Below are 18,456 nucleotides of genomic sequence, written 5' to 3' on the forward strand. Positions count from 1 at the left end.
ATAAATGTGTAATTCTTGGAAGTGATCAGCCTATTAGTGGCAGAGCTGCATCCAAATAGTACATTAGTTATCTCGTACAACCTAATACTACATTTTCATTGATTAGATTAACACGGGCATCTGAATCTGATCCGAAGTGTTAGGAAGTAAGAAATGCATACCACGTCCTGGACATTATTGTGCAGATGACGAAAATTGAAAAGTTAAAACCTCTAAGATTATTCTCTAAATAAAACATACTACTATAACAAAAAAAAATGATACAAATATTCACACATGTGAATTGATGCTTGACATTAAGATAAGTATATTTATGGTGCTAAATCAATTAGGCTATACAGTTGTAATTTCATTTCCAACAAAAATATTTATCAGATGAGCCAGAAGTATGAGTATATATATCCTAAGACTACAGAGACATCAAGAATTTCAAGATAAAGAACTGGCATGACACAAAATCAAGGCCATGAAATGGAGAAGCAATATGTGTTTGCGCACTCAGAGAAAAACAAAGTAGAGCAGAGTTGACGGTTGCGTATGGGATTCGCCAAAAGTAGCGCATTTTTTAATGATACAAAAGGGTATGACAGCATTTTTGAAAAAACATAAGTTGGCGGAATATAACTTATTTCTTTGAAAAATAGTTTTCTTTTATACTAAACACACACTAGATTTTGTTGCTTCATAACCATTCTTTGAGCTCATAATAAATTAGAAGTTCCTCTAGCTAAGTACATTTTTTAAGTTTAGAGAAGAATCCACTCTTAAAATTAGTCTTCTTTTTAATTCAATTTACCTTTTACTTTTTAAAGTACTGATTTTGTTAGTGATTGATTGAAGAGATTAGAAGGTGAAATTATCTCTCAATTTAACTTGACTCTAGAAAAGCTTAGTTATATGTTAACCACCAGTTCTCCTATAAATTATGTCGTTCAAGACATATAAAACTCATTTGCAACAATATGCCTAGTGGGCAAGTGTGATCCGCAAGTGGGTCTGGACAAAGTGGGATATAGATATATGCAAACCTTACGTTTGCCTTGTGTGAGGTACACATAGAACTAGTTTACGTTGCATTTTGATATCAATATATTAAAACATAGTTGATGAACAATCTTCATATTCTTTTTTCTCTTTTTGACGTGATGAACAAATTGGTTTGATTTCTAAATGAATGTGGTCGACCGGTGAATGATCATTACCAATTTTGCATTCATCTTTGAACTTTACCATTTGCAATAGACAAATTCTCAATGCTACGTGATAACCAAGTTTAATCAAAACTTAACAAAATGAACGTTCTTTTTAACATTACACTATACTCTCAAGAAAAGCTTCCTTCTTGTCTTCCTCTTCGCAGAGTTGCAACAAATTTATTTAATATGAATATTTTCCCTCTCTTTTTTTTATATCATTACTTAAGACCCGTAAGTCTGATCCTATAGAATTTGACCCATTTTCTAATTGAACAAAAGATACATATTAATGAGATTGATAAAATTACCATGTGAACTCCTCACAAAATTAATATGTGCTAGAGTTAATTTTTTCCTTTTAAACACTAAAAGCCGTTTTGTTGAGTTCAATGAGAATCATATGGCCGACTCCAACTTGTGTTTCAGACTTAAAGACATAGTTACTATGCAACAATTATATCTGTTTTCCTCTTGAGAGACGAATCCAACTGCGCAAATGGATTTACTCACTGAAACTTATGCAATACTGCAAAGATCTTGATAAGGGCCATGGAAGGTGGATCCCCAAGTATAAAATAGTATTATTAGTTATAAACAATTTAATGCAAGCTTGACAAAACTATAAATCAAGTACTTAAAAAACAATAAAACTAACGCAAAACATGGCTCCCTCTGTGACATATAGACACTTCCTTCAACTAAAATACTCACACGAGCATACATCTGTAGTGTGGAGATTGCTTTTCCAAATCTTGTATTCTGTGCTTTTCAATTGACTAGAAAATGCTAACATGGTTACTAGTAGCTTTACGTTAACTAGTTATTTAAATAGATTAACTTCCAATCTCAAGACTAGATTTGCCACAGAAATAGCATTTTAGTACTTCTCTTTGCTAGTTAAGAAGATTCATCTCTAGCATAACTGATGGAAATGGAAGAACATCTCAAGTCATGCACTCAAAGCAAGAGCAAATTTCTTTCTACAAAATTCATCGGCGTCTTTGTTTCCTCCTTGTTCCTGGTTATCATCCTTTTTCATATCCAGTATTCATCCCCTTTTGAGTTCTCTTTATCAGCAAGGTCCCAAAGATGGGGTTTGCTTTCCCAAGAAAATTACTCCAGTGTCATCGAGACCATGACTGAAGAACTCAAAAAATCTGTTACTTTCCTTCCCCTCGTGGACCTCAGATTTAGAGACACAGCCACAACTGGCCATACATGGTTTATCAGCTCTTTGAATGACACGCTCGAGGAAAATGAAGCAGAACACTTGTATTTCCCTTCCAAGGCATCTGATGGACGCCTTCTTTGCTTTAAAGGCCGGGATAATAGGGATGGCACAAAGAATTCATATGCTTTAGCATGGCGAGGAAGTCTTCCAGACTCTGCTATTCTATTAGAAGGCCTAACATTTGTATCGGATACATACTACAACCACGATAATCTGTGGCATGGAATATGTGCAATGACTCCTCTCGTAGGATGGTCAATGAAAAATGAGTGTTTGAAGCCAGCAAGATGGGTGCTATTCCACTGGGGAGAACTGAGATTAAGAATGGGGTCTTGGCTTCAACAACTTATGCAAGCGAATTTTGGTGAAGTCAAGGTGGAAGGATTTGATAGAGGAGATGTACCTTACTGTTTTGAGAAAGCCGTTGTCATGAGGCATGATCTAGGCCAAATGACGCAGGAGAACAAGCTGAAGGTGTCCGACCTGCTGCGCTGCAAAGCAAGGAGTTACTGTGGCCTTAATCCTTCAGGCAAAGGTACAGAGATTAATGAAAGAGGATTTCCAATTACAAGACTTACATTGCTGATGAGAAGCGGTTCCCGCTCGTTCAAGAATGGAACTGCTGTGACTGATATATTTGCAAAGGAATGTGTGCGAGTTGAAGGCTGCATTCTGCAGGTAGTTCAGTCGGAAGATCTATCCTTTTGCGACCAGGTACACATTTTCCCTTCTTTGTATCAGTACTCAGTAATTACCCCAGAAAATTTCAATGGAGCAATAGTACTTTACAGAATGAAATATACAACTAAAGCTTACCAAGAAACTTCCATCAGTAAGATTCACACTACAGTAAACGCAATTTCAGCAGTATCCAGGAAAACACTGAAATAATGCCAATTTCCTTTATCAGGTGAAACTGCTGACCAACACGGATATTGTTGCGTCTCCACACGGAGCACAATTAACAAATATGCTCTTCATGGATCGCGGGAGCAGTGTAATGGAGTTCTTCCCAAAAGGATGGTTAGACAATGCTGGTCCAGGCCAATATGCTCACCACTGGATGGCAGATCAATCAGGGATGAAACATCAAGGCGCATGGTGGGATCCAATAGGTGTGGAGTGTCCATCGCCACAAGATCATCTGCACTGCTTTCTTTTTCATAAAGATGGTATGGTTGGACATAACGAAACCTATTTTGCAGAATGGGCAGGCAGGGTCATTGATCAAGTTAGGCTAAGTAAGGTGGAGCGAGCCTCTGTAGATCAAGAAAAGCAACAGCATGATTCAAAAGCATGTGCCTGCTAGCTTACTGTTAAAGCATCGAATAGCCCAAATAAGGGTAGATTTTATAAGACTTAAAATCATATGTATACACTGTTTTGCCAGACATCATCTGCAAAACAGGCTCTACTGTTTAACGAAAGAATCATACAACATACTCCGTTGCACCATAATCACAATTTTTTTAGATAAGCACCCAATGGTCATTGTCAAATAGCAAGTATTACCAAAAAAAAAGGGATAAACTAAAAGCAACCGGCAGTGCTTCTACATAAAGAAAAAATTTACATCAAGACTAATATTTGGAGTTTCTACAGTTGCATCCTTGCCTCCCGAATCACTAAAAAATCACCACTACTTAGCATTTGTTTGATGGCTTGAATAGATTGTTTCTTTATCAGAACTTGTGCCAGCAAATAGCAAACCAGCATAGAAAGACAGATTGCCCTTATCTCCGTGAAAACTTAGCCAACCAATATATCACAAAGAAGCATAATAGCGCAAAAAGAACCACATGCATCACATGGTTTGATCCTTCCGAGATGATACTCCTGTTCAACTGTCTCATGTTGTTCTTTACTCCAGCTTGAGCCTTGATCAATGTCATTTGCTGTGATAAAGGGAAAAGTGTTAAGTTTTCAAGCAAATGGGGAAGTCAAGTAACTCACAAGCAAGCATGATTCATACATTATGAGAATCCCAGACAGACTGATCAATCAAACACGTTTATATAACAATGCCACGCTAACTCTAGGAAGTTAGTACTTCTAAGTTCTAACGGCTTGAAGCAACCTAAAGTTGGTTTAGTTTGCTAGAAGGGATAGCTCCTACAAATACATCATTCAGATTTAGAATCAGTTGAATATAACAGTTAATTGTCCAATAACCCGCAAGAACAGAAAAGGGGGGGGCACAATCAAGCTTGGGCCTATCAAAGTCAGTTGATTGAAGATCTAAAAAGGACACATTTTTCCAAAAAAAAATGAGATAGCACAGAGCAAGAAGGCATTCAGGCGGGCTGGCATGGTACTACCTAAGGAAAGGCAAAGGAAAGTTTACAAGTACACTGTCATTTCTAAGAGAGTAATCACAACTGTAATTCCCAGATTGCAGCAGGAGAAAGGATATGTGTGTGTGTGTGTGTGTGTGTGAGAGAGAGAGAGAGAGAGTCTCAAGAAGGCTGTAAATAAATGTTAGCAACTCAAAACTTTTTCCTCATTTAAAAGATCAAATATAATTAGTTTTCCCCTTTCTCCTAAGTTGCTGGCTGATGTTAGATTGTTATCCAGTAATAAGAAAATAAATACCCAAAAAACTCTAATATAAAGAAAAAAAAAACTATTGTTAAGGCTTATGAAATATATAGAAAGTAACTAAGATGTGTTAAAGAATGTCAAACATACTCGGAAAAAGGGAGAACAAGTTCATTGCATACCAGTTGGTTAATAAAATCATTCTGATACTTTGCTTCCGAATCAATTTCTTGTGCTACCTGCAACATGAAATATTTATAAAAACTAGCAAAAGAGTAAGTAGGTATGGAAATCTGAAACCATGACAAATATGATATACTCCCTCCATCCCAATTTATGTGACACTCTTTCCGTTGTACTCAATCCCAAAAAGAATGAACATATTTCTATACTCAGTAACAATTTGATACAAGATCAATGGGCTCCACTCCTTTGGGATCGATGCTTCAAGGATCACATCTATGGATCCAAGATTTGGTTGTTTTAGGGGAACAAATACGTGTGTGGATTATAGCTTGGAGCGCGGGAGAAGCTACATTTGATGATGTCATCCACGGGAGCATTGATCCACGACGTGTTTGGAAGATAGCATGGGCTTCGAGAGAGCATGGACGCCCATGACATTATTTTGGGCTTTGGGTCACTTTTGGGCCCAATAGCTTTTAGGGTCACTTTTGGGTCCATTGTGTAATAAAGACCCATGGCCTATAAATAGCTAGTTTGCCTTCATTCTAAGGGAGATTTTAGATGACATATTTGTAGCCTCTTTCAAGGTGGAATCCTTGAGCAAGGTGGAATCCTTGTATTGATGATTTGCTTAGAAACGGAGATTGCTTGGGTATGCCGGTTCCCTTGAGGTGACGTAAGAGATAGGTTTAGGTTGTGTGTGATGTTAACGGTCCAAAAGTGGAATAAGCTTTTGGATTGTTAATATTACATCTTCATTTGTCTATCTATCTTTACTTTCTTGTAATCGTTTGTCTATATCTAGTGCAATCCATTTGTGTTGTTGTCTTGTAACCGTGTGTTGTTGTTATTGCATCTTGTTCATCAAGTGTTGTTATTGTTTTTAGTGTGTTTTACTCTTGATATCATTTCCTTTCTTGTTCTTCTTGTGAATCCGAGAGAGGTCATCAAAGGGGGTCCTCGATTCTTCAAATCTTTGACTATTTTGGTGTATGTTTTTGTGTCTTCTTTGTCGATCTTGTATCATTTGGTATCAAAGCCGAGCTTGATTTTGTTCCTACGAAGTCAATCTTGGGTTTGTTATCTTGAAAATTGCAAAAAAAAAAAAAAAAAAGTGTCAAAATCGAAAATTTAAAAAAAAAAAAGTACTATTCCCGTTTTTAACCCTAGGTCAAAATTTGAGTCTTTGATTTTGTTGTTTTCTTGTATTTTTAGTATTAGATTCTTGTTCTCTAACACTATAGGAGTCTAGGGTTCGAATTTGAGCCAAATCGAAGTTGATTTGAGTGTTCTACCCTTGATGTGGGCTTAAACTTGAAGAAAGAGAGGTGGATTCAAGATCTGAAATTTTTGGTTGAGAAACTGAAAAAAATTGATGTTTGGAATGTGTTTAGAAGGTTGAAAATAGGCTTGGTTCAAAATTTCATCGCATTCCGATCATCGGTTTAAGAGTTGGAGATTTTTGAAGTTCTTGGGTGTTCTTGAGAAGATTCAAACCTTCGTCTTGAATTCTTTTCAAAAGGTGGTGTTTGATCCTCAAAATTGAAGAAAAAGTTGTGTTGAGTGCCTAATTTATAAGTACCATGGCTTTGGGAGATGAGATCCAACCTATCTCAAAAGTGGCGATAATGATAGCTCTCATGGATTGGCGACAAGAATTGAATAGTTGGAAGAAGCATGGGTCACGTTTGGAAGGAAACATGGAAAAGGTGACATGTCTTACTACCCAAACCCTACTAAATGTACCCCAACCACCACAATTCCACCAACAAACACCTCATTACCAAAGACCACATCCGATTGCACTTCAAGAACATGTTCCCACTACAAACCAAGTTCCCGACGATATTGTTCATCCAACCCAAATCCAAATTGAGAAGACCAATTCTAACATGGAACCTTTGTTACTCGCTAACCAAGATGCTAGCATTTTACCTAGCATCACTCCTTCATTTGTGCAGGTTCATGAACAAATAATATCAAAGAAGGATGCAAGAAGAATGCCATATGAAAATGAGCTTGAAAGCCTAACGGAGTTCTTACCAAAGAATTCTAAACATGAAAGGTGCAACGACAAGTTGATAAAGGAGTTGGATTCGAGGACGAATCATCTTCAAGAAAGGGAGGATGATACAAGATCAATGGGCTCCACTCCTTTGGGATCGATGCTTCAAGGATCACATCTATGGATCCAAGATTTGGTTGTTTTAGGGGAACAAATACGTGTGTGGATTATAGCTTGGAGCGTGGGAGAAGCTACATTTGATGATGTCATCCACGGGAGCATTGATCCACGACATGTTTGGAAGATAGCGTGGGCTTCGAGAGAGCATGGACGCCCATGACATTATTTTGGGCTTTAGGGTCACTTTTGGGCCCAATAGCTTTTAGGGTCACTTTTGGGTCCATTGTGTAAGAAAAATTTGACCGACTAAAGGTAACTCATGGACTCATTCCCATTCTCCATCAATTCCTTAGCCAGTTACAAGAGCCCTCCTCATACCACCAACATTTGGATATTAGATTCGTTAGAAGTGTTCAAGTGTCTTATACAATGTTTAGTTATTGAGCAATTTTTATGGAACTTATAGTAGTAAAATCTTCTAAAATTGATACATGACATAAGTTAGAAAACTGACTATACCACTGTAAGAAAACCAGTATAAAACTAGCAAGGCTTAGAGGCACATAAAACACGCTTCTTGAAGATAGTTGAAATCTCTTTCTGGGAAGAAGAACAATTCCAACACTATCTACGCGATTCAACTGAGCCACGCGAAGTAGCATTAAAGAAAATATACACACCCATTATAGATTTTCAGGAAATAAAACTTGATTATTAGGCTCAAGAATTGCAATTTTACTTATTATCCCTTCAAAGTTTGAACCAAAGAGAAAATCACTGGCTAGAGTATACATTGAGTGCAATTAATTTACAATAGGCTTTATTATATTTTTTTCAACCACCAACTTTTTGTCTAATCCTTCAGACAAAGGATTAGCTAAATGAAGTTATATGTAACGTACAAAGGATCTACTAGTTAGCCCAAGACTGCACATATTGTACAGATGTCATGCCATCCTCCAGTAATCTTTCCTACTTAATTGTATTTGAGACAAACTTAGCTCGCTTTACCATTGTAACAATCACTTGAAGCCTAAATTATATCAGATTTATCATCAAGTCCAAGAGGCATCATCATTAATGCATATTACTAGATCAACTGTCCCTGATTTTCATATTTTGAAAATAGTGCGAGATTGTTAGATGATGTTTCAATAAATTTTGGAACAACGAATTTTATTAAATAGATTCAAGTCTATTGGTTTGTAAACTAGCTTATAAATCTTCAAAATGAATTTGCTACATTTATTTTAGATTCATTCTTGATGTCTGAAATTAATTTTTATATCCTAAATTTATTTTCTTCACTATCGTTTTTCCATATCATACATCCTTAGATTTGTTGTATTCGAGCCGAGGGTCTTCTGGAAACAACCTCTCTACCTCCACAAGGTAGAGGTAAGGTTTGCATACACTCGACCTTCCACATAACCCACTTTTGGGGTTTCGCAGGGAATGTTGTTTTGTAGTTATATATTCATGAACTTCATCTATTGATTGTTTTAGAATTTTCAAGAACTCTTAGCATGTAAACATGATTGGTTCTTTGGTAATCCTAAAGTGATTTTTTCAATTGAAAAGCATATAAGGGAGAGATTGATCAAAATATAAAATCCTACATTCAAGAATAGTTGATCAACATTTTACAAACTTATATAGTCGATTTCCATTTGCTCATGGGAGATACTTCAACTATCTTAAAAAGACGCACATTTACATGGCTCTAAGCCTAGCAAGTTTCATATTAGTTTCCTAATAAATATTATTATCAGTATTCTAAAAGATCACACATCACCAAATTTGAAATGTACATAAATCATAAACATGCCAGCAGTGATCAAAAATTGAAAAACAATACAAAGTGATAGTGGAAAAGCATACATTTCTAAGCTGTTTTACTTGCTTGCGAAGACCTGTAATCTCATCATCTAGGTCTCCATGCATCGGATCAATTCGCAACTGTATCTCATCTGAACCACCTACTTGCCTCGTACTCAATCCATCACTGATCAATCAAACACATAAAAACATATTAATTTTACAGCTTGATTTTCTCAACAATAAACCAAAATATATTTGTAATTTTTCTAAAAATTAGATCAGAGTTTTTGCAATTTTTGTTACATACCTGGATCTGTAGGAAGCAGCGCCGTAGAAATCGCCGCCTCTATGAGAGCTAGAAGCCATTAAAATTAAAATTGAAGGAATTCTAAACCCTAAATTTAACAAAATTTGAAATTCTATCGAATTTGGTAGAATTTTCTGTTAGTTAAAGAAAATTGCTGTGCCTCACAGGCTGTTACCTTTTTTTTTTCATTTGGTTGTAAGATGACGCTGAGAGTGCATGTTCACCGTTGGATTGCGGAATCTGACGGTCATAAGTTTACCACGTGATAGGAGCTGTATTGAAAGTTGGCAGCTGCTTATTGGGTTGATTTGTAAGATCAACCAATTATTTGGTGCCACGTATCATAAAGCTATGTGTCAGTACATTGTCCGTTGTCCTTCTAAATTTTAGAAATAATTTTTGTAATCAAAGGTCTTTTTTTTGGTCGAATTTTTGTAATCAAAGGTTACACAAAAGATATTTTACTTTTAACCCTAGATTTTTTGGGACACAATTATAATTTTATGCTAATTTATTTTTACTGGTCTATTCGTTACGAAAAAGAAAAGCATAACAATTCATAGTAGACAATACATCTTTTATAATTAAATTATAAGTTTTAAATTTCTCTACTAAATTATTGCTTTTATCTAGTTGAAGTGAAAAATATTTTGATGATATCGACAAAAAAACGTGTATTTTACATCGAATCCACGAAATAGTAATATTGTTTTAGAGTTAGATCTATTTTATAATTATGTTATTTAAATTAGTTTGGATGCAGCTCATCTAAAATAAAATACTCTCTTTAAAGCTTATTTAATTTGAAGAGGCTATTAATTCTCTTTGAATACTTGTAATCAACTAATTTGGTATGGCGAACTTGTTTCAACTAGTAAGTGAGGAGATTTGGATCCACAGAGGTTGACACAAATATAGCAGGTTCCTCCACTGTCACTAGATCAATAATTAGAAGCGAGCATGGTATGAAATGATACGATAATTTTTTTTGTACGAAAATTTTAATATTTATTTTTTAAAAATATTATATCATTATCGTATCGAATTAATTCAGTATGGTTCGTTATTTTAAAGTTTAAAAAAAAGGGCAGCCCGGTGCATTAAAGTTACGCGATGCGCGATGTACGGGGAAGAGTCCCACCACAAGGGTGTATTGTACGCAGTCTTACCTTGCATTTCTGCCAGAGGCTGTTACCAAGTCTTGAACCCATGACCTCCTGGTCACATAGCAAAAGTTTGATTTTGATATTTTGCGGTATGGTTAATCGGCAATTATAGTTTGTTCAACCTGAACAACATATACTCGTATAATAGAATATTATGGCTTCGACTTTTTAAAAAAAAAAAATCAATTGCATCATACTAACACATTACACATGTAGAAATATATGTTCAAAAGAAAGTACAAACAACTCTTTTTACTAATTAATTATATAAAAAAATATTTCAATCAAGATAGAATAATCAAAGTTTCAATGTATAAATGTTTAGTTCTATACTAACACACTACTAAAAAAAAAGAGAAAAACCGATCACTCAAATTCCGACCACAAAACCGATCAAAGTGCGTGGTCGGTAAAATTGTGGTAACTTTTTAAAAATCAACCACGTGTGGTCAATTTTTTTTATTTTTTTTTTTTTAAAAAAAAAAAAAATATATATATATATATATATATATTTATTTTAATTTTAAAATTCATTTTTATTTTATTAAAATAGAAAAAATGAGTTTAAAAATTAAAAAAAATCAAAATAAACCAACCACAAGTGGTCGGTTTTATTTTAAAATTAATTAATTAATTTTATAAAAACCGACTGGAATTTAAAAATAAAAATAAAAAAAACAAATGAAACACCATACAATACAACAACAACAACAACAACAAATCAAAGTATAAACTACAACAAAATGTCCAAATCCATACAACAACAACAACAAACTAAAGTGTAAAAACTACAACAATGCATATAAAAGTGTAAAAACTACAACAAAATGTCCAAATCCAAAGTACAACCTATACAAAAGTCAAAAAACTAATACTCATCTTCATCGTCACTGTCTTCCGCATCTTCATCTGTGCTGATATCATCGAGTGGGCATAGACCTTTTGCAGCCCGAACTGCATCACCAGGACATGGAGGAATAATCCCTGCAGTCTGAATAAAAGAGTTGAACTGCTCCTGCCGTATCCTGATTTGTGATGATGTTTCATCCTCCTTCTTTTGCGTCCTCTCTCTCTATTCAGCAAGCTCTTCAATGAGTTTAGAAACCGTATTTTTTAGTGATTCAATGGTTTCTCTATCAACTGAAGAGGTATAGGATGTAGGATCGGACGAAGACCTAGCATTCTCGCCAAAATAATTTTTGTGGTATCCGTAGAAATAGCCTCTAACTGTAGGACCCACGGTTTGTTCCCATAACTCTTCCTCTACATGTTGGGGTATTGGGTCACCCTGACTTTCAAGAGGCTGACTACTACGAAACTCACTAAGGAGCTGCCCATATTTGTCCTATATTTAAAGTAAAGTTAAAATTAATAGTAAAAAAATATTAAAATACTTATACTTGAATAATATCAACTTTGAGAAAAAGATTCATAAATTCAAAATCTGATTCTTACATGGGCAGCTTTTGCACGAGGTTCAACCCAGACATCTTCATCAGTCGGGTTCTTTTTCTTTTTCAGATGTTTCTCCTCAAATAGCTCATCGTGTGGTATCTTCCTACCCTTTTTTTTTTCCTGCATATGAAAAAATTATTAATCTTCAAATAATTAAAATTTAAATAGAAACTAACAATTAAAACTATAAAAGTTACATACCATTTTTTCCTCCACAACGATCATACTTTTGGCACCCGCAGTATGCAGGGAGCCACCCTTAGATTATACCAGGACTTTATTTCCTTTGTCCCTCAACAATTAGTATTCTTCACCATTCCAATAGCGAATATACTGTTGCCATAAGGATTCACTTATCCAGTCAGGTCGTACCAAGTTGGTTCTGGCATAATTCAACAAGCCATTAAATCTGGATCTAGCTCTTCTGTAAAAAAATTCTCCTTATAGCACATTCATTTGCATCATCCCACCAATAATATATCTACAACAAAAACAAAAATATAATATTCAATCTTTTGTTTTAACAATGTGTTAAGTAGTCGATAAGTTAAATCCTTACATGAAATTCGTTAAACATTCTTTTTCTACCCATTTCTGAAACCTTTTGTCAACTGGTTCAGTAGCCGTTGAAGTGCCGATAAATGCATTTCCTCGCAATTGTTCCAACTCCAGCATCCGGCCTAAACCTACAACACAAGATCAAACAGTAATTTCATAGAGCATAATAAAAACAAAAAATTCACATTTCAAGTACCTAAACTTCAACATTTCCAACTCACTAAGTCATCACCCAAGCCACCAAACTAAACCACATTCAAAACAAAAAATTCACCTTTAAAGTACCTAAACTTGGTAAATTTCAACTCACTAAGTTATCACTCAAGTCACTAAACTAAACCACATTCAAAACAAAAAATTCATATTTCAAGTAACTAAACTTCAACATTTTCAACACACTAAGTCATCAAGCATACCAAAATTCACAATAAAAAATTCACATTTCAAGTACCTACGCTTTTACAAAATAAAAAAAAAAAAATTCACCTTCAAGCTAAGTTACTACACATTCATTTTCAAGCAACATATTCATTTATACCATAATAAGTCAAACAATTGAACAAATGTAACAAAGCAAATAAGTAGAGGCGTCACATGTCCCTCTCACACCATATAATCATCACAAAATTTCTATGGCTTTCAAAGCTTCATTATAAGAAAATAAAGAGAAATTAACTTACCTTTATTTGGCCTAAATTAAAGTGAAAGAGATAAGCAGTCACCGAATCTAGATTCAGATGTGTTGGTAGCGCAAAGATACTAAATTAGGAGCAGAAGAATAATTTTCAACCTGTCATTCAAAATAAAAACATTTTTAATAAACAGTATCCAAGCAGACAAATAATTTTCAACCGCTAACACCTTCAATCCAACTAAAACACTAAAGATTCCAACTTTTATAGATTTCTCCCATGAATAACATCAATCAATATCAAATGTTGACAGCTAAAGTTTCCAACATTGACAAATTCCAACCAATAATAACTTCAATCCAACCAAAAAAAATAATCAAGAACCTAAAAAAACAAGAAGCTAAAGTGCTAAATCATAAAAGTAAATCAAGAATTTCAACAAATCACAACTAGAGATTCTAACTTTGAGGAATTCCAACCAATAATAATTTCAACACCACAAAACTCATATCAAAAGCTACCATAAAAGCAAATCAAAGACCACAAAATTTCATAGCTAAAGATTCAAAAGACTCAAATTTTAAGGGATTTCTACCAGGAATAACTTCAATCAAGCAAAACTCATATCTAAAACAACAAGCTAAACCATAAAAGGAATTCAAGAATCTCAAAAAATCAAAAAAGCAACATAAAAGTAGCTTCATATCCGAACTGTCGTCGCCAGAGTAGAGCGGGAGCAGTCGCCGAAGTACCTAGCCGGAGTAGATCAAGATGTGTGTGTATTAATGTGTGTTGGTGGGTATGTGCGTAGCTGAGTTCGGGATTTTAGGTTAGGTGTGTGTTTGTATTTTGATCTTTTATTTTTTTTTGTTGGGTCAGGTCGGGTTAATGAAACTTAATTTTTTTTAAAATTATTAGAAAACCGACCACATGTGGTCGATTTTCAAATAATTTTTTAAAAAATTAAGTTCTATTGATATTAAATTAATGTTTAACAGACTACAATTAATAAATTAAAATGAATTAATGAATTACAGTTAATTTTTAACAAATTAATTTTTTAATAAATTCTATAATATTTAAAAAAAAACATCCAAATAATTTAATACAACACGTATATATTTAAATCAGATAATTAGTTATTTTATCATCACATTAACACGAGTAGTATATTTCCTCAATCGTATAATAATATCAATGAATATTTTAAATTAAGATAAATTTTTGATTAATTAGCTTTTAAATACGATATTATATATATATATATATATATATATATATATATATATATATATATATATATAAATAAAGTAATACAACGTGTTAATCAGATAAATTATCGATTACTTGTCTTACGTTATTACAACTTCAATAATATACGCGTATCTACATTGACACAAAATAGTATATCTATTTCCTCAATAATATGATATCAACGTACCATTCAAAATATTTTGATATATAGATTCAATTATCTAGCTTTCAATTACTGCATACGTCACTACACGAGATATACGTATATATACATATATTCAATTATCTATATCACTTTCAAATATATATTATAAACATCACATACACGATTTTACTATCCCATAATAATATACAACGTATATCAAATACTCATAAACAAAACTTGTAAGCGAAAAAACTCTAATTCACCGCCAAAATTTGGCGGTTGTTCAAAATTTGAAATTCAAAGCAAATGATAAGTATATGCCAGTTTCAAGATTCAATTTTCGGTCTTCCTCCCCTACTTCTTTCCTCCCCCTCCCAATTATACCACGTAATACTTGTCTTACGTTATTACAACTTTAACAATATACGCGTGTCTACATTGACACAAAATAGTATATATATTTTCTCAATAGTATGATATATATCAACGTATCATTCAAAATATTTTGATATATAGATTCAGTTATCTAACTTTAATTTCGATTACTGCATACGTCACTATACGAGATATACGTATATATACATATATCAAATTGTCTATCAGCTTTCAAATACGTACTATAAATATCACATGCACGATTTTACTATCCCATAATAATATACAACGTATATAAAAAATACTCAGATGAATTATCGATTAGATTATCTTATGTCATTAATATACCTTCACTATATAATATGTATATACTATATATATACCTATACATACACACACATATACACACTATCGACTATATAAGTTCTAAATACGTACTATATATATCACATACGTACACGAGTACATTATCCAATAATATAATGCGACGTGTTTCATATACATACTCTGATGAGTGATCGATTAATTATATTTAATTAGCTGAATTATATTCTACTAGGTTTTGACTACATCGTTCATCAATCGATCACTACATCACACACACACATATATATATTTATATATATGAACTCTTGAATGCGTCTTATATATATCACATCCACAAGTATATTACCTTATAATAGAACACGTTCATTATATTTTGATGAATTATCGGTTATATATTACATTATTATGACTGCAATAGTAACATAATATCATTATCTCAACGGAATGATGTATATATACACATATTCATTATACAAAGATTATGCATATTTAACGTCATTTAACATATATACAAAGGAAAATATTAATTTTATATATTGAAACTTAAATAAAAGATTAAGATTATCTTTAACGTAATTTGTTTATTTTATTTGATATATTTTTTAGTGTAATCAAAATTTAAGATTGATTGATTTTTATTATTATTATATTGGTTATCGACTATGTGCGATCAGTGTAATTTAAAAAATTATATATATATATATATATATATATATATATATATATATATTAGATTATATATATAATTATTTTTTAATGAAAATAATAGATATATTTGATTACATATATATAATTATTGGTTTCTAAAACTATTCACTTTTTTATTTTTTTTAGTTCAAAAATCGACCACAAGTGATCGATTTTTTTATTTTTTTTTTAAATTAAAAAACCGACCACAAATGGTCGATTTTTAAAAATTATTTTCTTTTTATTTTAATGAAAACCGACCACAAGTGGTCGGTTTTTTTAAATTATTTTCTTTTTATTTTAATTAAAAACCAACCACAAGTGGTCGGTTGTTTAAAAATATTTTCTTTTTTCATATAATTAAAAATCGATCACTAATGGTCGTTTTTTTTTTAAATTAACTAAAAAAGAATTTTTAAATTGATTGATTTTTAAAATTATTTTTAAATTATCCTTTTTAAAGAAAATCGACCACTTGTGGTCAGTTTTGTTATTTTTTTAATTTTCATTTGTAAAATAAATAATAATTAATATAAAAATTGTTGAAATGATTATTTTGATATTTTAAAATAAAAAAGCGACCACATGTGGTCGCTTTAAAAATAAATAAATTACAAAGCGATCACATGTGATCGATTTTTTCCGATCACAATTTGTGGTCGTTTTTTTCGGGTTTTTTAGTAGTGACATTAGCTTTTATATTTGTATGGTATTCAGTATTTCGGTATGTTATTTGTAAACACCGTATCGAATATTAAAAAAATTAAAATAGATACCCCATACCATACCAAATATCAATATCAAAATCGTGGTATCAAAATTTTGATTTAATATAATAATTTGGTATACACCATATCATGCTCATCCCAACCAGTAATGCACTTTGTTAATGGGTTAATAATTTATAATTCTTATATATTTATTAGATTTCTTAATATAAATATAAGATCTGCATGAAAAGTTGTTGTGTTTCCAAGAACCTTTGTCCAACCCTCTGAATCTGCTACTGGTCGCAAAATAAGTGTCAATTTAAAAGATGAAAAGAAAATTAATTGTTTTTTTTTTTCCAATTGTCTCCTTAACATTAATTATTCTAGATTTAATTAGAGATGCATAAATAAATAAATAAAATAAAATAATATGGTATATATTTGTCAAATCATGTTCTTACGAATTATGTAAAATCTAAACCAGTCAACGCGCAACTAATGTTAACAAACTAGCTATTCAACACTCCCTAGCACTTCTGATTAATTGAATTTTGAAGGACATTATTTTAATTTCGAATCTAAAAAGAATTGAAGATGTGGCAAAAAAAATTAAGAGAAATTAATAACACATGCCAAACCTATAATATAATAGATTGCATATTATTAGGAGAAAGATGCCAAAACAATAAATATAAGTATCAGTCAAAAACTAATTTATAAATGTTAGATCATTTATTCGTTTCTTTATTTTATTGGAAGTTATGCTTTCAGGAAGAAGAATAACTAAGACTTTATCAAAAACTAATTTATAAATGTTAGATCATTTATTCGTTTCTTTATTTCGTTGAAAGCTATGCTTTCAAAAAGAATAACTAAGACTTTATTATAAGAAGCAAACAACACTAAAAATTATTTAAAGGGTGTATGTGCTATAAAGTTGTGTTTTAAAGGTTATAGTGTAGGACTGCGAATAAAGATAACGCCTTGCTTTATTATTATATTTTATTAAATGTAAGGAAAGGGTCAAATATATTCCTAAACTTTGCAAAAATATTCAAATATACTTTCCGTTAAAAGTTTAGCTCATCAATATCCTTGTCGTCCAAGTTTTAGTCCATATATATCTCTGTTGTCATGTTTTGAGTCATATATAGCCCTATTACCAAGTTTTGGGTTATATATAGCCTTGTTGTCGTTAATTGTTTTGCTGGAATTTCTCAACTCCCTTTTCCTTTTTTTTTTCTTAAGAAATTATATTTATCACATTATTTTTTTATTGGCACATCGCATATAACTAAATTCACCCCTTCTTATACACATTAAACGATAGTCAAATGTTCTCATCTACCTCACAATCTCTTTGTATTTTTTCTAATTTGCCGAAATCCTTTTATTGTATTTTCAAAGTCTTGTGTAACCGTTCCTCTCGTACATTCATACATACATACATACGTACGTACGTACGTACGTACATACGTACAAAAGATATCCTTTTAATTGACAACTTGTTTTTGTTGTCTCTATATGGACTGCCTCTTTTTACACTTCTATACATACCAATTTCTCACTTGGGTTTTCCTTATTCTTCTTATTCTTGATGTTAGAATTGATGGTGGTGCGAAAGATGTAGTCGGTTGATATGATACTAAAATAATTTGTAGTTGGTAAGAACTTTAATTCTTGATCTTCATCGCAATTGTGCATTGAGTTTTTATGGGAGATTCTTGATTTATTTTTTTTTTA

At 32.3% G+C, this 18,456-nt stretch overlaps 2 protein-coding genes across 2 annotated transcripts; one reads left to right on the forward strand and one right to left on the reverse strand.

The window, feature by feature from the left end:
* Positions 1-2,127: 2,127 nt before the first annotated feature.
* Positions 2,128-3,736, forward strand: LOC107867411. Its single transcript, XM_016713638.2, has 2 exons — positions 2,128-3,141; positions 3,338-3,736. The coding sequence occupies exons 1-2, from the start codon at positions 2,128-2,130 to the stop codon at positions 3,734-3,736; spliced, it is 1,413 nt and encodes a 470-aa protein (XP_016569124.2).
* A 138-nt stretch (positions 3,737-3,874) lies between these two features.
* On the reverse strand, positions 3,875-9,651 carry LOC107867412 (bet1-like protein At4g14600). Its single transcript, XM_016713639.2, has 4 exons — positions 9,405-9,651; positions 9,158-9,281; positions 5,148-5,204; positions 3,875-4,322 (listed from the first exon to the last, which is right to left on the reverse strand). The coding sequence occupies exons 1-4, from the start codon at positions 9,461-9,463 to the stop codon at positions 4,161-4,163; spliced, it is 402 nt and encodes a 133-aa protein (XP_016569125.1). The 5' UTR covers positions 9,464-9,651; the 3' UTR covers positions 3,875-4,160.
* Between the last annotated feature and the right edge of the window lie 8,805 nt (positions 9,652-18,456).

The sequence above is a fragment of the Capsicum annuum genome, chromosome 4 (assembly GCF_002878395.1).
Source record: "Capsicum annuum cultivar UCD-10X-F1 chromosome 4, UCD10Xv1.1, whole genome shotgun sequence".
NCBI classification, from domain to species: domain Eukaryota; kingdom Viridiplantae; phylum Streptophyta; class Magnoliopsida; order Solanales; family Solanaceae; genus Capsicum; species Capsicum annuum.